The sequence below is a fragment of the Tachyglossus aculeatus genome, chromosome 9 (genome assembly GCF_015852505.1).
Source record: "Tachyglossus aculeatus isolate mTacAcu1 chromosome 9, mTacAcu1.pri, whole genome shotgun sequence".
Taxonomy (NCBI): domain Eukaryota; kingdom Metazoa; phylum Chordata; class Mammalia; order Monotremata; family Tachyglossidae; genus Tachyglossus; species Tachyglossus aculeatus.
The window spans coordinates 36,673,746-36,696,256 of record NC_052074.1 but is presented as its reverse complement, the minus strand read 5'-3'; the positions used below and the strand labels follow the sequence as shown (position 1 = coordinate 36,696,256).

Sequence of the window (22,511 nt, the reverse complement as noted above, 5' to 3'; positions counted from 1 at the left end):
GAGTCAGTCAGTCAGTCAGCCCCAGACTTATTGAGCACTTACTGTGCATAGAGCACTGTACTGTTTGGGAAAGTACAACATAACAACAGACACATTCCCTGACCACAGCAAGCTTATGGTCTAGAAGGGGAGGCAGACATTAATATAAATAAAGAAATTACAGATAAACACAAAAGTGCTGTGGGGCTGGGAGGGGGGACGAATAAAGGAAGCAAGTCAGGGTGATACAGAAGGGAGTGGGAGAAGAGGTACGGAGTGCTTAATCAGGGAAGACGTCTTAGAGGAAATGTGTCTTCAATAAGGCTTTGAGAGGGGGGAGAGTCATTTCCGTTGGATATGAGGAGAGAGAGCATTACAGCCAGAGTCAGGACGTGGCTGAGGGGTCGGCAGTGAGATAGATGAGATCAAGGTATAGTGAGAAGGTTGGTATTAGAGGAGTCAAGTGTATTCTAACATCACCAAGTCAGAGCTCTGGGCTGCATCTCTAGCGAAGCCTCCATCTTGCCTACTTGCTGAACAAGCCTGAATGCCTTCAGCCCATCAGCACTTATGTACAGATCCTTATACTCATCCCCCATTTTCCCTGGCATTTCCCTGAACACGTCTCCTGCTCTAGATGGTAAACTCCTGCTAGGGAGAAGAAAAATAAAAGGCAAAATAAAAGTACGCCAAACTTGTCCTAACAAACTCTTCCCACTGCCAGGGCACCAGAACAGCACACTTTACTTTTGTGATGGTTGGATAAATACTTGTGATACTTTCCACAGTACAGATAGTACAGATAAAAAAAAAAAGCCACGGAGCTGGCCAGGAAGTTGGGAAGGGCCCGGGGGAGGGGAGACATGCCTAAGGAATTAGCAGGTTCAGCAATAGGAATTTCAGCAGCCAGAGCCCCAACCTCAAAGGCAGGCTCTGGGGACAAATGAGGTGGCTTTTGTGAAAGGCCTCTGCGTTCTTTGGAAGAAGGTGCCGAGTAAGGTGCTGGTATTGTTACTGTTATTGTTATCATCATCATCATCATCATCAATCGTATTTATTGAGCGCTTACTATGTGCAGAGCACTGTACTAAGCGCTTGGGAAGTACAAATTGGCAACATATAGAGACAGTCCCTACCCAACAGTGGGCTCACAGTCTAAAAGGGGGAGACAGAGAACAAAACCAAACATACTAACAAAATAAAATAAATAGAATAGATATTCTATTCTATAAATAGAATAGATATTATTACAGTATTTCATTCATTCAGTTGTATTTACTGAGCGCTTACTGTGTGCAGAGCATTTTACTAAGCGCTATTATTATTACTACTACTACTATAAAAATAATAATAGCATGGGGCAGGCAAGAGAGAAAAGATTCAGCATTCAAATTGCAGAAGAAAATGGTGAGTTATGTACATTAGTACAGTGCTAAGCGCTTAGTACAGTGCTCTGCACACAGTAAGCGCTCAATAAATACGATAGATTGATTTAAAGCAAACGGCCAGGTCCAGGCCAGGGCTTCATTCCGGTCTAGAAATTAGGAAGGAAAATTCCAATGAGTCTGGAGAGACAAGACGACCAGCCCATCTGAGCCTACTACTGCAGTGCTAAAAAAATAACAGCCACAAGAGGGCGCCTGGAAGCAGTAAATGCTTCTGTTTCTGACTGTCCTCTCTCCCTAATCCTCCATAGTATTAAAGTCTCAACTGTCCCCTAATAAGAAAAATGACAATAAAAAACACACCAGTAATTTTGCTTATTTGTTAAGTCCTTACTAGGTGCCAAGCGCTGGGCTACATACAAGATAATCAAGTTAAACTTAGTCCCTGTCCCACACGGACCTCACAGTCAGTTATAATAATGATAATAATACTATTAATAATGATAGTAATTGTATTGGTTAAGTGCTTACTCTTTGCCAAGCACAGTACTAAGTGCTGGGGTAGATACAATATTATCAGATCAGACATATTCCCTGTTCCACACGGGGCAAGGAGCTTAAGTAGAGAAGCAGCGTGGCTCAGTGGAAAGAACACGGGCTTTGGAGAGGTCATGGGTTCAAATCCCAACTCCGCCACATGTCTGCTGTGTGATCTTGGGGAAGTCACTTAACTTCTCTGTGCCTCAGTTACCTCATCTGTAAAATGGGGATTAAGACTGTGAGCCCCACGTGGGACAACCTGATCAGCCTGTATCCCCCCCAGCACTTAGAACAGTGCTTTGCACATAGTAAGCGCTTAACAAATGCCAATTATTATTATTAAGTAGGAGGGAGAATAGGTATTTAAATCCCTATTGTACAGATAAGGAAACTGAGGCACAGAAGTTAAGTGACTTGCCCAAGGTCACACAGCCGGCAAGGGGCAGAGCCAGGATTAGAATTTAGGTCTTTTGGTTTCCAGGCGCGGGCGCTTATTAAGCCACGGTGCTTCTCTGTATCTCCCTTTATTAATGCTCTTCGGTTGTAGGTCAAATTCTTAAGTGGATCCAACCTTCCATGAATACACTGGCCATGTGAAGCAGCGTGGCTCAGTGGAAAGAGCCCGGGCTTTGGAGTCACAGGTCATGGGTTCAAATCCCGGCTCTGCCAATTGTCAGCTGTGTGACTTTGGGCAAGTCACTTAACTCCTCTGGGCCTCAGTTACCTCATCTGTAAAATGGGGGTGAAGACTGTGAGCCCCCTATGGTACAACCTGATTGCCTCGTAACCTCCCCAGCGCTTAGAACAGTGCTTTGCACATAGTAAGTGCTTAATAAATGCCATTATTATTATTATGAATCCAAGTCACTCCTTACTTTCCTCCATTAGAATTCAAATTTAAAATGGTAAAATGCTTTTTAAAATATTGAATCCCAAACGAGTAGGGTGTTGGAGTAGAAAAGAGAGTTTCCAGATGGGACTTTCTTACTTGAAGGAGAAAGCAAGCTTTGATTTTCAAAAAGACAACTAAATGTCGGAAAAAGAATAATTAGGTTCAAACAAGGTGTTCGTTCATAAGGCCTAAAAATTTCTGAAATGAGGTGAAATGCGGCTGATGAGTAGAAGAAGTAAACATACAGGAGCTAATGAGAGCACACTCAGTTCTGGCCTAACTTCGCATGTTTCCAATACCCATTCGTCCAGAAGGCCACCCGACAGCGGGACCCTGTGACTCGGCTTGGCGTCGTAGAGCGAGATCGAGGATATTGTCTGGATGCCCACGGAGAACTTTCCTAAATGAGAGGCTTTGGCAGAATGCACTCCTTGCCTGCTGGGAGAACTGGGTGAACAGGAATTAAGGCCATTTCGCCAGATGGGTTTAAGCAAATCATTCCCCTAGAGGTCTGAATGCATTCAGGACCAAGGTCTGAAGTCTGGTCTTAGTTTAGCATTTTACTGTCGATGACCTTCTTTGATGACTTATTAGGCATGAAGGAGCAGAGAAGCTGGAATTATAATAATGGTGCCAGGAAGCAGGATGCTTGCCTACTACCAAAGAAGAAGCTGGAGACAGAAGGATCAATGTTTTCCAATCACATCATCATTCCCTGAAAGAAACATGGTGAGGGCCACACTTGATGGACTTGGGGAGCCTGAGGGACGGACAACCTCAGGGACTCAGGCATGACTGGGTATTAAGTGCCCTGATCATGTCAGGGGAGACACATTTTCCCATCTCGGGCAAGGGAAGCTCATGTTCCTCCTCAAGGTTGAGCTCAGAGCAGCTCAGAGGGCATGCAAAGGCTGCAACTTCCTTTGAGTCACTACCCTCTATGAGCACCCTAAATTTTTATCTAGCCACCAAGACACATTCCTTACCTTTCCCCCACATTCTTGGTCCATCCCTTCCTCTTCACCTACACTGTCACTGCCATCTTGGAACAAGCTCTGGTCTTGCCAGAATGGGCCCAGGATGGAAGGAAGGGGAAGTGGGCCTGGAATAGGTCAGGTTCCTGGAGGGAGTGAAAGCCTGGATGCAATCTCTGTTGCCCCTTCTGGGTCCCTGGCATCCAGACCATAGTTCTGGAGGGGATGATGTCTTCCTGGGGATGCCAACTCCAACCCCAGGGGCCTCACAGGATGGGGGTTAGGGAAGGCCTGGGTGGGTGGCCTGGCTCCCTGGGTTGGTACCTACAAGCCCTAGATATTGATGCCACCCTCTGGTTCAGGCACTGGGGGTCATGGATTCCTAGGCTAAAGAGAGTCTGCTCAGCTGGAATGAGCCACAGTTAAAAATTAAAAAAAAAATAGCTGGGTATCATTTCTACACTTTTTTAATGGCTTTTGTTAAGCGCTTACTATGTGAGAGGCACTGTTCTAAGCACTGAGGTAGACACAAGTTAACCAGGCCGGACACAGTCCATAGCCCAAGTGCAGCTCACAGTTTTAATCCCCATTTTACAAGCCAGGTACCTGAGGCACAGAGAAGTTAAGTGACTTGCCCAAGGTCATACAGCAGACAAGTGGCAGAGTCTGGATTGGAACTCAGGTCCTCTGACTCCAAGTCCCTCTAGACTGTAAGCTCATTGTAGGCAAGGACTGTGTCTGTTATACTGTTATAGTCATACTCTCCCAAGCGCTTAGTACAGTACTCTGCACACAGTAAGCACTCAGTAAATACGATTGACTGACTTTCCACTAAGCCATGCTGCTTCATGTTTTGAATCCCTGCTCCAACCTACGTGTCCACAAAGACTGGGCAGGGAGGGCATGCTGGGAGAGCACTGGACGCTAGGGTTCCCGGGGGCCCCGTTAAACTCACCTTAGATTATTTTGCTGCCCTGGTGGGATGACGCTGTAGTATACCGGCAGGCCTGCTGTGTGCCCGGGGCCCGGGTTGGACTGACTGGGGATGATGACCGGCTGCTGATACGTCTGCTGGGGCATTCCTTGGGAACCCTGAGGCAGTGAAACCTGAAGTTACAGAAACATACGTTAGACCCTTTCTAATGGAAGAAAACACAAGAACCCACCCCTGCCCTGAAAGCATTCACCCAGAGCAGGTGAAATTCACCCCTCCAGGTCTATCCCATTCTGGTCTGTGCCTTCCACTCCCCATCTTATCGCTGGGATTCTGGGGCCTGGCATGTCAGAGGGCATGGGGAAGGGCAGAGTGGACCCAATGGGCAGATTAAATGGGTGGCTCCGGCTCCATTTGTGAGCAGGGAGAGTTTCAATTTTAATTTGGCCAATCCCGGGGCAGACCTAGCCAGAGGGGCCAACTGGACCTGGGGGCAGGCCCCAGCTTGCCTCAGGAGGCTGAACTGAAACTAAATCGGCCCTGTTTGTCCAAGGAGATTATGGTGGTGGCGGGTTCTCTTTGACAGTCAGAATATCATGACCGCCTCAGGCTGGGGAGCAAGGGCCTACTCTGCAGCTCCAAGACATCAGGACCCTGTTTCGAGATAGAATTTTCCTCCCCTTTCGCCCCCAGCCAACACACCACAGCAATTTCTTCATTACTCTACCACCTAAGTTACCCAAAACAAAAATTTACTGGCCTGACTGGGGAGAATTAAATCATGTATCACAATCTGCTCTTTCAAGAAGGAAGGCAATTTGACTACGGCAGATTTCGTATTTATGGAATAAAGATTTAAGCAAAACAACAGGCTGCTGAATTCGAATTGAAATGTCTAGAGGCCCTGGACTGAAGTGGCAGCTTGAAGGATATGAAAACATGTCCTGCCGGAAGCGGGACCCATTGCCCCAAGCAGGTCAGCAGACAGAATTAGAACAGAGTCAAGTGACAGCAGATGATGTTCACAGTGTATACCCATCCTCCTCTCTGCAGGGCCACCCCTAAGCAGAGAGCTATGGGCAGCAATGTGGATTCACAGGCACCCACCCCCCACCTCCACGTCCTCCTTTTTGTTCCTGGACATCATCCTCCTTGAGCCACTGACCCCCTCGCTGCCCGGGAGTCAGGTGTTGGGGATGGGACTGCCAGCCCACGAGTGACCTGGTGGTGTCAGCTGAATGGGGAGGGAGGAGAGAAGGCAGATAGAGTGAAGTCTGCTGGGGTTACACTTAGAGTGGGGAGGAGAAAAGAGATGCAGGGAAAGAGCCCTTGATAATGAGCATGGATGAGGGAGGCTAAGAAGAAAGGAGAATGAGAAACTCCAGAGGGAGCGACGCAGGGGGATGAAGGCAGCAGGATGGCAGTGGGGGGTGGAACTATGAAGGAGGAGGGAGGTGGGCAAGGGCACGAAGGAACACTGTCCTCCCAGGGTGAAACCTTGTCCCCATCCTCTCACCTGCTGATCTGCTTCTCCCAGGCCTGGGCTGGGCAAAGAGAAAGCATGGGCTTTCTCTTTCGCTTCCAGCACAGCCCCATCTGCCTTGCCCACTGCTGCCCAGAACGGGGTAGGGGGTGGGGAGAAAGAATACATTCTTGGGTTGTGGGGGCAGGCTGACGACTAACCCCTCCCCACACAGACTATCTTTCCAGTCTCTAGAACAACAATGGGGAAACAGTGTGTCAGATCCCAAAATCTGGAAGGCGTAGGGCAACCCTGGACTCGCTGGGCCCTTCTGGCTCCCAAGAAGACAGACAGAACGATACGACCACGAAAAACTTTCCCAGGGATCCAAGAACAGACCCCGGGACGATGTCCGGGAACAAAAAGGCAGTATGTCACCTAAGATTTCTTGTTGCAGATCCTCCTGACCCACCCTAGCTGACTTGACATCTTATTTTCTGGAGACCGTTCTCCTCTCTGGTGCGCAGTTAACTTGGGCAACATACCTGATACGATGGCACTGAAGAGTAAGGGACAATCACACTTTGAATCTGATTCCCAATACTGTTGGGTTGGCCACTGACTAGACTTTGATTCTGAGGTTGTTGGACTCCAACGATCCCCTGGTAGTTTTGTTGCTGGTTAGGCAGAACCTGGTAACCTGTAACAGCACAAAGAATTACATTCTGCTTTGAATTTAAATACATTATTCCACTAACACCAAGTCTACATTAGGCACATACTGAGATATTCAAATGCTACACATTTGTCTGTTTCCAAATCAATCAATCATAATTTACTGAGCACTTACTGTGAGCACAGCACTGTATTAAGCACTCGGGAGAGTACCATATAACAGAGTTGGGAGGCATGTTCCCTGCCAATCCATTCATAGCTGCCCACTCCCACCCACCCTGGGACATATCAACTCCTAGTTTTGGCATTTTCAAATTCCTCCAGCTCCTTCCCAGCAACAGTAGGAGAATTAGAACAAAGTGAGGGGGCACAGGTGGTGGTCATTCATGATGTATTCCTGTCCTCCCCTCTGCAGAGAGCAATGGGCGAGAATCCAGACTCGCAGTCCCCCAACACCCTCCGTGGGTCACTGACCCCCTCACTGCCCGGGAGTCAGATGTTGGGGATGGAAATACCAGCCCGAGGACCTCTTCCCTGAGGAGGAGGAAGTGGACACACCAGGGCCTGAGCTCAATGATCACCAAACTTCCACTCCAGCCGAGTTCAAGGATTCCACGCTAACTTCTCAGAGTAACTGCTCTATTTTGGGTCACACACACACCTTGGGAAATTGTTCTGCTTACTTCCCAACTTGTACTTCCCAAGCGCTTAGTACAGTGCTCTGCACACAGTAAGCGCTCAATAAATACGATTGATTGATTGATTCCGCTTTTAAAAATGGCAAGAACGTTTTTTTGATGGGAAGTGGTGTCCTTTCTCACATTTAACCTCAGGTCTGGACCCCACTGAAGCTAACCAGTTGGCTTGGTTGTGTGGGCACTGAGGAGCCAGTCAGTGTCCTAGGGTATTTGTACCCTAACTGGAAAAAGCTGGAGAAGAATCCTCTGCTCCTGTAACCACCTATCCTTCTCTTTTCTTGTCATTCTTATTGTCCTGTCTCATGAATTTACCCCAAGGCAAGAGAAACCTAAGATTGTTCCCTCAGATTTCGGTAGCTAGTCTCCCTATAGTCTGGCCGAATGGTCCAAAGCAAGGTTACCACGGAACTGTGCCTTTCAGAGAAGCAGCGTGGCTCAGTGTAAAGAGCACGGGCCTTGGAGTCAGAGGTCATGGGTTCAAATCCCGGCTCCACCAATTGTCAGCTGTGTGACTTTGGGCAAGTCACTTAACTTCGCTGTGCCTCAGTTACCTCATCTGTAAAATGGGGATTAAGACTGTGAGCCCCCCACGGGATAACCTGATCACCTTGTAACCTCCCCAGCACTTAGAACAGTGCTTTGCACATAATAAGCACTTAATAAATGCCATTATTATTACTATTATTATTTCAGGGACAAACACTCATTAGGTTTAGCAATCCTCTTCCTGCCCATGTACCAAAGCAAGAAACATTTCAGATTTATTCTATTTATTATTAAAAACAATACCTTAACATTGCCAGCAGGAACACTGGATCCTGCTTTCTGTCTTGGAACCGGAGAGCAGCTTATGCTATTTCTAGTTTGGCTCAGGATATGGGGGTCTTCAACCCGCTTCCCCAGCAAAAAAGAACACCACACATTCTGAGAATGCACAGCCCGAGGTTTGTTAACCCAACCTGCCACCCTCTTGGCTTGTATTGGTTTCTTGGGGTGTCCCAAGCCCACCCCGACCCTGAGCCTGGGTGGGCTGGCCCAGACCTACAGAAACAGATAGGGGCACTGACCAGCTTCTCAGCCTACCAAACTTTATCAGGAACCCAAGCTTGGCATACCAACTTGGGGCTGGGAGATGAGATGAATCACTTGCCACATCTGAGTGCCTGCCTGATCCAGGGCAAATGGTGCTATCGTCCAAATGGCAGGGTGGCACACTCCTTCAGAGCTCTACAACGTCTGCTGGGACAAGCTGTTTTCTCCAACCCCCATATGGATGTAGCTCATGAGGTTTCTGGTTTGGCCTTTATATGGATGACATCCAAATTTATCTCACTAGCCCCAATTTCTCTCCTATCCTGTAACTCCACCTTACTCTAGCACATCTCCAAGTGGATGTTCTGCTGGTACCTCAAGCTCAGTATGCCTACAATACAACTGAACACAACTTCCTTTCCACATCCTCTCCTTCTCCTTTCTCATCACTGCTGACATTTTGGTTTTTGTTTCACTGCTGAATTGTACTTCCCGAGTGCTTAGTACAGTGCTCTGCACATAGTAAGCGCTCAATAAATACAACTGAATGAATGACAACACTACCTTGTCCCCGCCCCTCAAGTCCTCAACCTTTGGCCATCAGCCTTGACTCCTCTCTCTTTCCACCCTCATCTTCGGTCTGTCACCAAATCCTGTCGGTTTTCTACTTTACAACTCCAGAACCTGCTCCTTCCTCTCCATCCAAAATGCCACCCGACTGCTGGTCCAGAAACTTGTCATATCTTGACTCAACAACTACAACAGCCTCCTTACAGACATTGCTCTCTCTTGCTCCCCATTCCAAACCCCACTCACTGCTCTGACCATTTTACTGAAAGCATGATATTGCACAAGTCGCCTCACTCCCCAAAACCTGCAATGGGGGCTCATTCCTGTCAGCACCAAGCAGATACTCCCGACCTTTGGCTTTAAGGCACTCTATCAGCTATCTTCCCCCATTCTTATTCTAGCTTCTTTCCCGCTACATCCAATGCTCCTTTCGAGCCAACCTGCTCAATCCGTCACCAAAACCTGAAGGTCTCACCTCCGCAACATTGTCAAGATCCACCCTTTCCTCTCCATCCAAACCACTACCCTGCTCGTTCAATCTCTCATCCTATCCCGACTGGATTACTGCATCAGCCTCCTCTCTGATCTCCCATCCTCCTGTCTCTCCCCACTTCAATCCATACTTCACGCCGCTGCCCGGATAGTCTGTGCAGAAACTCTCTGGGCATGTTACTCCCCTCCTCAAAAATCTCTAGTGGCTACCAATCAACCTATGCATCAGGCAAAGACTCCTCACCCTGGGCTTCAAGGCTGTCCATCACCTCGCCCCCTCCTACCTCACCTCCCTTCTCTCCTTTTACAGCCCAGCCTACACCCTCCGCTCCTCTGCCGCTAATCTCCTCACTGTGCCTCATTCTCGCCTGTCCCGCCGTCAACCCCCGGCCCACGCCATCCCACTGGCCTGGAATGCCCTCCCTCCCCACATCTGCCAAGCTAGCTCTCTTCCTCCCTTCAAAGCCCTACTGAGAGCTCACCTCCACCAGGAGGCCTTCCCAGACTGAGCCCCCTCCGTCCTCTCCATCCCCCCGCCTTACCTCCTTCCCCTCCCCACAGCACCTGTATATATGTACATATTTATTACTGGCACATATTTATTCTATTTATTTTGTTAATATGTTTTGTTTTGTTGTCTGTCTCCCCCTTCTAGACTGTGAGCCCGCTGTTGGGTAGGGACTGTCTCTATATGTTGCCAACTTGTACTTCCCAAGTGCTTAGTACAGTGCTGTGCACACAGTAAGCACTCAGTAAATACAATTGAATGAATGCTCATCACTCTCTCACTGACCTCGTGCTCATGCCCTTTTGTCTACAATCCCTTTACTCTTCCCATCCAGCAGATCTCTGCCTTCCCCATCATGAAGGCCCTTCTGAGGGACTTTCCCTGATTAATTTCTCATTTTCTCAACTTATTCTTTCTGTCTTCCCCAATAGGTTGTAAGTTCCTTGAGGGCAGGGATCATGTCTATTACTTCCACTGTACTCACCCAAGCACTCAGTACAGTGCTCTGCAGAGAGTAAGTGGTCAATAAATACTACTGATTGATTTGATAGCACAAAGCTGGCACTGCTAAAGACTGTTTGGGACAATCAGTCCCGGTCATAGCAGGTTGTCACCAGAGCCAAGGACTCCACAGTGCCTGAGCAGTAGGGTAGAGAGGGAGAGGGATGCAAGATGGTCGGTTTTTACATTTGACTTGGGCATCTGCTCTGATGCCAAAGTGATTTTTGTCTTGGATGTCTGGACTATTCACTGGGAATTTTGAGATTTCTTATAGAAAATGAATGCCATCAATACTCCAAACTCACATTAGGTATAGTCATATGATTAGAATGCCTGGGGGTCATGAGAAAGATTCACGTTTACTCACTGAGCTGCCTTCAAACATCCAACTAGCCTAGCCTGGAGGTCCAAGCAAGGCCTTGCCCTGAATACCAAATGAGCCCAACCCCACTTCCACTTCCATTCTGGGGCCGGTCAGGTAGAGGCAACTGGCAAAGAGGGTCATGTGAAACTGGGCCTGGAGGAAGCTGGAATGAAACCTAGTTGCAAGTTTCCTGCCCTGAGTCAGGACCAAGCCAGTGTGACCAGAGCTATCCAGTTCTCCTTAGCCACCAACCTCACTCACAGGAATGGTAGCTACTTCGGTACAGAACTTACTGGTCACTCATTAGCTGCTCCTAGAACGCAACCCAGAAGATGAATCATGGGTTTTGGGCAATTGCATTCGGGAGCGCCCACTTGCTTAGGGAAATCACAGATGTGCTGCAGTCAATATATAAATATTGACTATATTGATATAAATCATGAATATAATCGGACATTGATTAAACAGGAATTCACTTTGGTCTGATGCAGGATTGTTTGTCTGGTCCAATAAAAAAGTTCCCAGTACACTTTCCTATGCCTGTTTCCTAACTAAGATGTGGAATTTGGCAGTTTACACCTTTCCATTTGAAAGAAAACAATCCACAGGGCATATAAAACAGCAAATAAAAGGGGAAAAACTTTTCCATTTAAATTTACTCTCAGGATGTGTATGTAACCTGTCCCGCTATTTCTCTGAAGATGCTGCTGCTGGCCAGTCGTCTTGTCCACCCTGTGTCTTCCTGATGGCCGCTGTTTGCCTTGGGTTGAGTCTGCAGGTGTTCACATCCCAGAGCCAAGCATAAGACTACCTGCTGCTCCCCATGTTGTCGGCCAGCCTACTAGGTTGCCACTGCATAGCCTAGTCGGCCACAGCTATGGGGCAGTCTTGCAAACCCCTGGAAAGCACAGATTCAGGCCCATTTCAGCTCCCAAACTCAGCAGCTGGCCTTCTGGGAGGAGTCTTTTCATGACATGTTGTTCAGACGTGGCTGATGAGAGTTGGCATTAGGAACTATGAACCAAGATAGAAAACATTTGTGGAGGAGACCATTGCAGTGCTGTTCTTCAGGCTTAAGTGGCAGGGCCCTTATTCACAGGTAGGCATTGCCAACACTTGTGCCAAAATGCCCTGTGACAATCCGTCTGAGAGATGTTGGTGACAGCCATGATGCAGGTGTGCAGAGCCCTGCAAAGCCCCTCCGCATCAGGTCTCTTCCTGAGGATCGTGGCAGGCCACTCTGGTCTGAAGAGCAGCTGTCTCATCATGACCAAAGGGCGCCCTGGCTCCCAGCATCCTGAGGTGAGTCAGACACAAAGTAGAGAGCCCTGGGAGGGAAGCCACCCTTTCTCAGAACTTTCCAATGGCACTCAGCCTCCTTGCTGACCACTCTGCCTCCTGTCTCTCCCCACTCCAGTCTATACTGCACTCTGCTACCCGGATCTTTTTTTTTTTTTTTTTTTTTTTTTTTTACAAAACTGTTCAGTCCACGTTTCCCCACTCCCCAAGAACCTCTAGTGGTTGCCCACCCACCTCCTCAACAAACAGGAACTACTTACCATAGGCTTTAAAACTACTCAATCACCTTGCCTCCTCCTACCTAACCTCGCTACTCTCCTACTACAATCCAGGCTGCATACTCTGCTCCTCTAATGCCAACCTACTCAGTGAATTTCGATCTCATCTATCTTGCCATTGAGCTCTTGCCCACGTCCTGCCTCTGGCTTGGAACACCCTCCCTCTTCATATCTGACAATTACTCACTCCCCTTTCAAAACCTCATTGACGCCTTCCCTGACTAAGCCCTCTTTTCTCTTTCTTCCACTCCCTTCTTCCGTTCTGCATCACCCTGATCTGCTCCCTTTATTCATCCCCCTTCCCAGCCCCACGGGACTTAAGTACATACAGGTAATTTATTTATTTAATGTCTGTCTCCCCCTCTAGACTGTGAGCTTGTTGTAGGCAGGGAATGTGTCTATTACATCGTTATACGCAGTTACTCGTATTTATTGAGTGCTTACTGTGTGCATACTCTCCCAATCACTTAGTACAGTGCTCTGCACAGAGTAAGCACTTAATATAACTGATTGATTGACTCAATGAGACAATTTTAACTCTGGGCTGGGACAGTTCAAAGCCCCCCAGACTGACAGTAATAATAATTTTCGCATTTATTAAGCGCTTACTATGTGCCAAGCACTGTTCTAAGTGCTGGGGGAGATACAAGGTAATCAGGTTGTCCCACATGGGGCTCACAGTCTTAATCCCCATTTTACAGATGAGGGAACTGAGGCACAGAGAAGTGAAATGACTTGCCCAAAGTCACACTGCTGACAAGTGGCGGGGCCAGGATTAGGACCCACGACCTCTGACTCCCAAGCCTGGGCTCTTGCCACTGAGCCACGCCGCTTCTCTGTTCTTCCAGGTGGGATGAGGACCTCTTCATCACACTATACCCTCAGTCTGCTTTTATTTCCTTCCAACAAGGGAAAACCCACCAGGTGAAAAATGGTGGTCTTTACATGGAGTGGGGTGGCCAGTTTTCTAGCCCCTGTCCCACTTGGGGTAAGCAGGTCATTTCCCCTTTTCTGGTGAGCTCCAGGAACCTTGGGTTGCAGATAAGGGACCCTAGTTTCTATGCAGTTCTCAGCAATCATCTTCTATGTGTGGGTACCCGAATGTGAAGTGTCTCAAACCACAGTGCCCAGAACCAAAGTGAATCATCTCCTCCTATGCCTAAACCTGCTTTCTCCTGGGGTATCTGTACAAGTCATTTTAACTTCCTAGTAGAATAATCAATGAATAGTAGTTATTGTCTGCTTACTATAATAATGATAGCAGTGATAATAATGATAGTTTTTTTGGCTAAGTGCTTACTACGTGCCCACTGTTAGGCTCTAGGAGAAATACCATCAGATAAGACACAGTACCTGTCCTATGTAGGGCTTACAGCCTAAGGGACTGTGCGGAGCACTGTACTAAGCCCTTAGGAGAGTACAGCAGAACTAGTAAACGTGATCCCTGCCCTCACGGAGGTTACGACATCGCAAAGAGAGAGCTGCTACAATAAATTACAGGCAAGAGGAAGCAACAGAGTTTAAAGCTGTGTACATAAGTACTAGGGCAGTGTGGTGGGGGGGAGTGGGTGGGCAGGGTGCAAGAGGGTTTGTGAGAAGACAAGTGCTCAGTTGATGCAGAAGTAGTGGAATGACAGCAGTAGAGGGAGATAGGTGGGGCGATAAGAGGCTAATAAAGGAAGACCTCCTTGAGATGTAATTTTAGAAGGGCTGTAAAGAGGAGGGGAGCAGTGGTCTGCCACATGTAAAGGGCCAGAGAGTGCAAGGAAGTAGGGAGGGGGTGGAGCAAGAGGTTGATGGAGAGGAAGCCACGAATGAAGCACAGGGAGTAGACTGGCTTGGGAGGACAGAAGCGTATCAACTGGACTGTAGTGGGAGGAGTGAGGATAAATAGGGAGAGAGAGTTGCCTGAGTGCCTTAAAGCCATTAGCGACAGTAATAAAATTGTAACGGTGACCATGAAAGTGACATAACTGCTCCATGAGGCAATTATTTTAGTAGGTTTGAATATGGTGTGGATGATTTTCTATCAGTATTAGCAGGTGTGATCTTCTATCATGGAAGCTATTTCAGGCCATGGCTACAAAATGGAATCAGCCCATTAGTTCTGCATTACACTTTTCTGCTGAACACTGCATTTCCCTCTCCCTGTCTTCTCCAGCGAGGAGAGGCTGAGCTAAAAATAAACCCTTCTCTGGAACCCTCGGGGGAGGGAAACCATCGCAGTCGTCAGTGTACATCGTCCCAGTTTTCTCTACTCCCAGAATCCACTGTCCCGGTCTTTCCGAGGGCCAGAAAAAGAAAGGGGATGGGGGTGCGGGGGGAGGTGGAGGGAGGAAGAACCACTCACTGCTGCAGGGCAGTAGTCCTTTAAGGATTGGACAGGAGCATCTTCGAACATATCCCGACTGCTGCCTTCTCTCAGAAATCCCTCCAGTCCTGCTGTTGCTCCGGAAAGATGACGCCTGAGATCAGTAATCCCGGCCGCTGCACCACTTTGGGAGGGGGAGAGAGTGGAGTGCGGCCTTCCTCTGGAGCCGCGTCTCTTATTGCTCCTTCTCCCACTACGTCTCTGCCCCCGTCCAAGGCCCTGCACTGTATCATGGCAGTTCATTAAAGTGCCGGGTGGTTCCCCAAGAACAGCGGGCCTGCCTGCCATAGCCCAATTCTGAAGGGTGACTGGGCTGTACTTGCTCTCCTCAGACAGAAGCTTCGCCGGGCAAGCTCTGGACCGAGCAGCCACCTGGCAGCCAATTCGGCCTTCCAGGAAAAAGAAGCCAACCAGGCGAGTTGTCCCAGAGATCTGAAGCCACATTCAGTCCAGGGGGTGAGGGGAAAGCATGCTCTGAGCCTCGCGATAGGTGGAGTAAGAAGAGCATATTTAAGGCAGAAAAAGCTCATGCTGATGACTCTGCCGACAGCATCAAAAAAACCCAGAGGCGCCACAGGGAAAAGCAGCCAGGGAGCAACTGAAAAAGAGACCGGTTCACTGTGAGACTTGTAAACTCCTCAGACAGTGTCTCGGCCCCGAATCCAGCGGCTCAGGAACAAGGCCGATCGCCCCCCATCCCGTCATTACCGGGTGCACCACGTCTTCGACCATCCCTCCCCGCCTCCGACTGCTGTGGGTCTCTAAGATCCCGTTGCTGGGAGAATCTCTCTCACACACACCCACACACACCTGAAATCAAGTACTGACAAGGTAACTGTAAACAAAGGTTTCAACTTGGTTCCCATAGTTATTGCTAGGAAAAGAAAACGGCCATCCACTTCAGATGCAAACAAGGCTACAGAAGCAGCAGCAGCTCCACTCCTGGAGTGGCAGATGGCCCATCAGTTGGTCAGCTCAGGCTATTGAGAGGGCTTCAGTACTCTGGGAAGAGTACTGCAGAGTTTCAATAGAAGGAGAAGAAATTTACACTTCTGCCAAGGAGCTAGAAGAATGCCATAAAGAAAAATACCCAGAAAAAAAATGAATCTTACATCAATGGAGACTTTAGGGTGCTGTGCTTTAGGGAGTCTGGAACCTGGTGGAGTTAATCTAGATTGGGAGCATTTTGACAGTTTCGAAGATGTGTCTGGCAAAGTGGACAACCATCCTACTGTTCTTCCAAGCAGTCTGTTCCCGCTGCTGGAACCAGAAGATTGTGAACTGGGGGTTCAGGTTCCGATGTCCTAAGGAAACGAAAAGCATCTCGAGGATGGGGAGCTGAATTTTCAATGGCACAGAGGGAGAGACAGGGCCTTGTGTGGGTTCAGAACAGACCGAAGGTCCACAAGGCCTGAAGCCCTGGAACAGGGGCAGGGCAGGGCAGGGCAGGGTAGTACCACACCATAATGGGCTCAAAAGTCCCTGGCCTCTCCTGCAGCACTCCGAGTGGTCATGGTGCTGCTCACTTGGAAGTGAAACGACCCTAACTTATTCTCGGGGCAGCTATGCATTTGAGACCTGGGATTGTCCAGCTCAAAGACAGCATGTGTAGGGATGGAGTGGGAGGACACAGATGTTAAGGAGGGTGGCAGCGAGATGGGGTTGGAATCCTGGGCTTTGGATCTCAGAGTCCAATCTGAGCTTGATTTATCAAGGGGGGGGGGGGGGGGGTGTGTGTGTGTGTGTGTGTGTGTGTGTGTGTGTGTGTGTGTGTGTGTGTGTGTGTGTGTGTGTGTGTGTGTGTGTGTGTGTGCGCGCGCGTTAGACTTCTGAAGAATTCAGAAAAACAGTTTCTTCATCCATCCCCCTGTGCACCCCATCAAAATTTTGCTTTATGTTCAGGACCCACTTTCATGGCCAACTATCTCCTTAGCTACATTTCTTTCCTCAGAGCTACGGAGTTCTTCTCCCACTAGTGATTCAGTCTCATGAATAGCTGGCAGCAGGAGACACTTTAAAACACTACCAAAGGGAAATCAAACGACCACCTGTGTCCAGAAGGAATGATCACTCTGGGATTTATTTACTCATTCACTGGTGTGTGGGTGGAGATACCAGACTTACCCACTCAACTAGCCCAGGAGGAGCAACAAGAGAGATGTTCTCCACTTCCCAAAATGTACCTCAGACTTGGAAAATTCAATGTAACTGATTCTTATGGGTGAAAAAGGAGATGACCCAGTTTTTGAACTGTATATTCTTCTGGAAACTGCAATCTCTCCCACAGAACACACTGGCCTTCTTGACTTGGTCTTGATCTGAGCACTGTTGAATGGGGCACTTCCCAAGAGGCAGAACTCAATGGCTCTCCTGATTTTGTATTAAAACCTGGATTTCCCTCAGGCTGGGGCCAGCCAAGCAGTTACAATTCCCATGTCAAGAGCCACTAAGCTTCTTCAGACAGCCATGGTAACCAAGTGAGCGGGTGCCTCGTCAGGGTGAGCCAAGCAGCAGGACAGGTGTGGGGGAACTCCTGGATGCTCTTGCCCAATCCACTGGCTCTGCTCTCCAGGACTGCTCATGAACTCTCACTAACCATCCATCCTGGGGCTTAAAATTTTGCCCAGACAGGTGGAGAAGAGGCTGCTCGGGAATTCTGCTTGACTGACCTTTGGGCAATGAGTGAGGAGAAGAGGGGCTGCCCGCCAGGTGGCCCAACATTCTGCCTGCTCCTGCCTGTGGGGTCCCGGGGTACTCCCTCCCAACTCCCTCCCAACCCGTACCACGTGACCACTTTAGGCTGCACACCCACCAGCCTAACACCATGATGGTGTTCGGCGGTCCTGCCCGGCCCTCGAACACACGGCATTTCTCTGTGGGGATTTTTGACCTCCCAGTCTGCTCCAGAGCCTTGGCAACAACCCCTCTCCCACCTCCTCATTAACACTGCCACCACTTCTTGCCCGGGCTCTTTCAAACTTTTAATCCCTGGCACTCCCGCTGTCCCCTCTGAATTGGCACCCGGGAGCGGTTGCCTGGCTCGTGTACCATCTGAGTCCGGCCCTCTTAGCAACCAGGTGAGCCGGGCAGACTTTCCGCTCTTGGATTTGGCTGCTCCTCGTTGAGCCTCCCTAGTTGACATTCTGAGCCAGGCAGGTGGTTCTCCGTCTGGGACAGATGGGGCGGCCCTGCCAGGGTTACCCTGAAGTGCCCAGTGAAATGTCAACTGATGCATCGTAGCAAGGAGCTGGTCACACTGAAAGCATGAAACCTCCACACACTCACAGTCAAACCAAGTTTGACAGGATGCAGATCAAGAAGACTAGCCAAAAGGCCTCTGCCACGAGGTGCCACTACACTGGGCACAGACACTGCAAGGAACCATGACTGCTCTTCCCGCCACCTCCAGGGAAAGCTCACTAACTGCTCTGGCTTCTGCTCCCCATAGTTAGCCAGTCAGCTAAGCCAGCGGGATTCACAGAGCACTCTATTGAGAGGTTGCCAAAATAAACCCTGCCCCCAGAGGGCTTACAACCTAATCGGAGACAGAAAGGCAAACAAATTCTTTCCAGATAGAGGAAACAAGTGAAGAGCACAGATAGAGCAGGGAGTCGCAGGGGTGCGTTCACCAGTGGGGAACCAAGAGGTCAGGCGCTGGCAGCAGAGGAGCTTTTACATGCATCCGGGGCCCCTGGCACTGTCCAGCCTGGGCTATGGATGTCCACCTTTCCTCCCGAGGCGGCATCCAGTCACTGGACACACCATCTCTGGAGCTTTGGACAAAGCGGTCTGAGAGTGTCAAAGCAACTAAGATGAAAACCCACAGGAAAAGCAGCAGTTGTGCCCGGCAAGGAAACAGGAGAGAGCACACACGCCACGCACCTGTCTGCTGGGCAGGCTGCGGCAGTGCTGGGTTCGGCTGGGCGTTGAAATGGACAGGAGCCACAGGGCGGTACTGCTGACGGGAGTGGGCATATTGGCCTGGACCACAATAACAGGCTGGCATCTGAGAAGATACATTTTAGGAAATTACCGTTCCAACACTATTAGCACAGGAAGCAACGACAGAAGCTCAGCACCCCAGCTACTTCAGCTTTCACATTTCCTTCCACTGAATCTGCTCTCTTTCTGTGCTTTTGAGAGGTAAGAAAAACAAGGCAAAACCAAACACCACAAGACCCCAACCACTTGCCTGCTGTCTCCAAGCAACCCACACTGTGCCTTGAGTTCCATCTGGACCAAATTTCAAGAGGTTGGGCGGTTCACCAGAAACAAAGTGAAGACCCTTGACACGCCAATTGCAAGGGCACCAGGCTCAGAGTTGGCCAATACCTCCCTTCCAAGAGGAATAAGTGTCATTCCACAGCAATCCTTAATTTTTGGGAAGGTCTGGGAGGTGAATGAGACCGAGGACAGGGAAGACTACCGCTCCCCCCTTCCACTGGACTCCCACTGGCTGCACAACCCCCTCTCCCACAGGCTGGATGGAGTAGTCCCCCAATCTGACATGACCTGAGCAAACCCTTGTTACTACTGTCTGAATCCTGGTGGCCCATTCCAGCAGCACGGTGGCTTCTGAATAACAGCACTTCACTGCTGACCTGTGCTCAGCTTCTGGCCAACTTAGATCCTCATTTCCTGACCCATGGCCCACTCCCTAGGGCAGTCGGGATTTCTCCTATGCAGACTGCAGCCCCCCAGAAGCAGACTGCGCTCTGAGAGGAAGCTTGAAACAGAGTCTGCCCAGCCCATCCCGACCAGTGGGCGCACCCTGGCCCCCTGGATGCAGATTATCCATACCTCTACTGGGGCAAGCCCACCCACAGTCCATTTGGTTTTTCAATTTCAGAAAGTCATACGACAGGCTGATGACCTCAGCAGGAGCTACATCCCCAGAGCCCGGCCCAGCAACGATGAAACTGTACCTGCGGCAGGGGCTGCTGTGCATATCCCTGCTGTGGCTGCTGATGGAGTATCTGCTGGTTGACAGGGTGGCCGGAGGCAGAGTAGCCAGAGGGAGGAACGGGCTGGCCGGGGGCGGCTGGGGGCGGAGGTGGGGCTGCCATGATGTATCCAGACTGTTGCGGTGGTGGCTGTAGCATAACTGTAGACTGGAACATGGTGGCGTGAGGGTCAGAAGCTTCAGCAGATGGCTGGCGGGCAAGGCTCATGTGGCTGAACTGGGAACCCAAGTTGTCTTGCTAGAAGACGACAACGGGGGGAATGGTCAGTGCTTGGAAGAACTGCAGAATGTGTCAACGAGTACTACTAGGTTGTTACTCCAATCCCTTATAGTTCTGCGATTGAGAAGCCTCAGCACACCCAACGACGGGAACCGCCCCTCCACCCAGCTTTGCCCGACACAACTTAGCAATTCCCTTCGCTGGCTCTGGGCTATGGCAAATGGATACAAATGGAGAAGAGGAAAGAGTGCATCGTTTGAAATGAGAAACAAACTTTCCAAGTGTCCATCTGAGTGAGAACTAGAGTCAAGGCCTCGGGTTGGCTTGGGTGCTGTGAGTTTTGTTTTTTCCCTTCTCCAGCCTGGCCCTCATTTCCATCATTTCCTAGAGAAAGAAAATTGGCCAGGCTCCTCCTAATGTATCCTGTTCACCAGCTTGCTGGGAATCCACCAGACATTTCATGATGGGATTAAACGTCACACCCTGCCTGGACAGTCACTTCCATCTCAGGTGCCATGGGGGAGGCAAGTCGTTCTTTCTGCCACACTCTTTTGTTTTTGTTTGTTTTTTTTTAACCCAACTCCTGGATGGGGTGTAAAAGACTGAAAACCCAAAAGGGCAGAGAGTGGGGTGGAAGTCACTTGGGAACTATTCTCCTCCCGCCCCCCAACCTTTTTTAATTGGTAATTGTTAAGCACTGTGTGCCAGCCCCTGAACCAAGTGCTGGGGTACATTCAAGATAATCAGGATGGCCACAGTCCCTGCCAAACTTGGGGTTCACAGTTTGTCAGAGGGAGAGACTTTAATCCCCATTTTTCAGATGGGGTAACTGAGGACTAGAGAAGTTATGTCACTGGCCCAAAGTCAGGAATTAAACACTGCAGAGAATGGAATCGCTGAACGCAACTCCCCCAAGTGGGAATGCACTGCAATCAAGCAATTGTATTTATTGAGCACTTACTATGTGCACAGTACTGAATTAAGTGCCTGGGAATGTACAATATAACAAAATAACAGAGTTGGTGGACAGGTTTCCTGCCCACAGTGGCTAGATTGAAGAAGGAGATTTTTTTTTCACACCTGCTTACTTTCAAAAAACCAACTGAGAAGGGAGTTAGGGCCAGGAAGAAGCAAGCAGGTTGGAAGAGGGAATGCCAAATTAAAGCAATGATCAGACCCAGAATTGCTTTCTCTAGCCCCATAGAGCTCATCCAAGCACACTTTCCCTTGGGGTTGGGGGGGTTAGTAATTCAAGTCCCTCTCTGGAGGATGGTCTACAGACTGGGGTCACAAACTGACCTTCCCTTATGACCCAGCAAAGGAGGGTTTGCAGAAGGAAGCAGAAAAGGAAACCCAGATGAAAGACGGTGATTTCTTCTTTGTCCAGGGGAGAGAAGGGAGGGAGGGAAAGGACAGCAACTGAGAAGTTACTATTTCCTGCAAGCTGGGAAAAGGGCAAACTGAACGAGGGTGGCCACATTTGAAATTCCAATCTGCCAAACGTTTTGTCAAGCAGCTGTACTTAAGTAATCCCCAGCACCAATGACATGCCAACCCTGAAGGACGCCCCGCTAAAGGGACACAGGAAGAACAGACAGGAGGTTCCCCAAACATTCACCCTCCCCCAGAAGAGGGGGAGTAGAAGATGCAGTACCACGGTGTATTGCTGGGGAGGTGAGACTGGCAGGAGCGGGGATGGATAAGAGACGGTAGAGTACTGAACAGGCTGGGAAGGAGACTGCAGAGGCCGAAGAGGCTGAAGAAGTAACAGGTTTACAAACAATGTTAATGCCAGAGTACAGTAGTAGCATCAAATGGAAAGTTGAAGTCTTTTACCATCATTGAACTAACTTTTTGGGGAAGCCAGTACAACTCATGCAACAAACAAATAACAAGACATAATGAGGAAATGCAACTCCAGGAAAGGAAGAACACAAACGATTTTGAAGTCTCATTGATTGCAAAAACTAGAGGGATACTTTGTTATGAAAATGCATTTCCAAGACTCGAATCTTTTGTTCAATAAGGCAGTGTATAGACTTAATGGAAACACCAATCATTTAGCTGCTCTCATTATCTAATCATCACTTCTGGTTTAAGACAACAAAAGGAACGGTACTTACCTGCCATCCTGGATCGATTTTCACCTAGCTAGCTAGAAAAAGGCCTGCCAGGCCGGGGAGGACAGGACGGGTATGATCCTCACCCAGAAGCTCGCAAGGAGACAAGGAGCCCAGCTAACTCCAGGGCCAACAGTCTGCCAGCCACGGACCATGTGAGAGCACATGTGGGCCCCAGCATCCTCCAAAGGGGAAACTGATATCCCTCATCGCCCGCCCAGGCCTCTCCTCAAGAAGACAGTGTGCTAGACCCC

The 22,511-nt window shown here is 49.2% G+C and overlaps 1 protein-coding gene across 10 annotated transcripts in view; it reads right to left on the bottom strand.

Annotated features, from left to right (window-relative positions):
* The window catches only part of R3HDM1 (R3H domain containing 1), a 124,830-nt gene that overhangs the window by 10,818 nt on the left and 91,501 nt on the right, over positions 1-22,511 (bottom strand). For 7 of the 10 annotated variants that reach the window (XM_038751331.1, XM_038751332.1, XM_038751330.1 and 4 more), the window contains 5 exons: positions 21,792-21,893; positions 19,880-20,155; positions 18,837-18,960; positions 6,712-6,866; positions 4,726-4,877 (listed from right to left, as the gene is read on the bottom strand). In XM_038751331.1, the coding sequence (XP_038607259.1) occupies positions 4,726-4,877; positions 6,712-6,866; positions 18,837-18,960; positions 19,880-20,155; positions 21,792-21,893 (809 nt within the window). The remainder of the gene's footprint in view (positions 1-4,725; positions 4,878-6,711; positions 6,867-18,836; positions 18,961-19,879; positions 20,156-21,791; positions 21,894-22,511) is intronic. The other 3 variants (XM_038751334.1, XM_038751337.1, XM_038751340.1) reach the window with 1 other exon arrangement.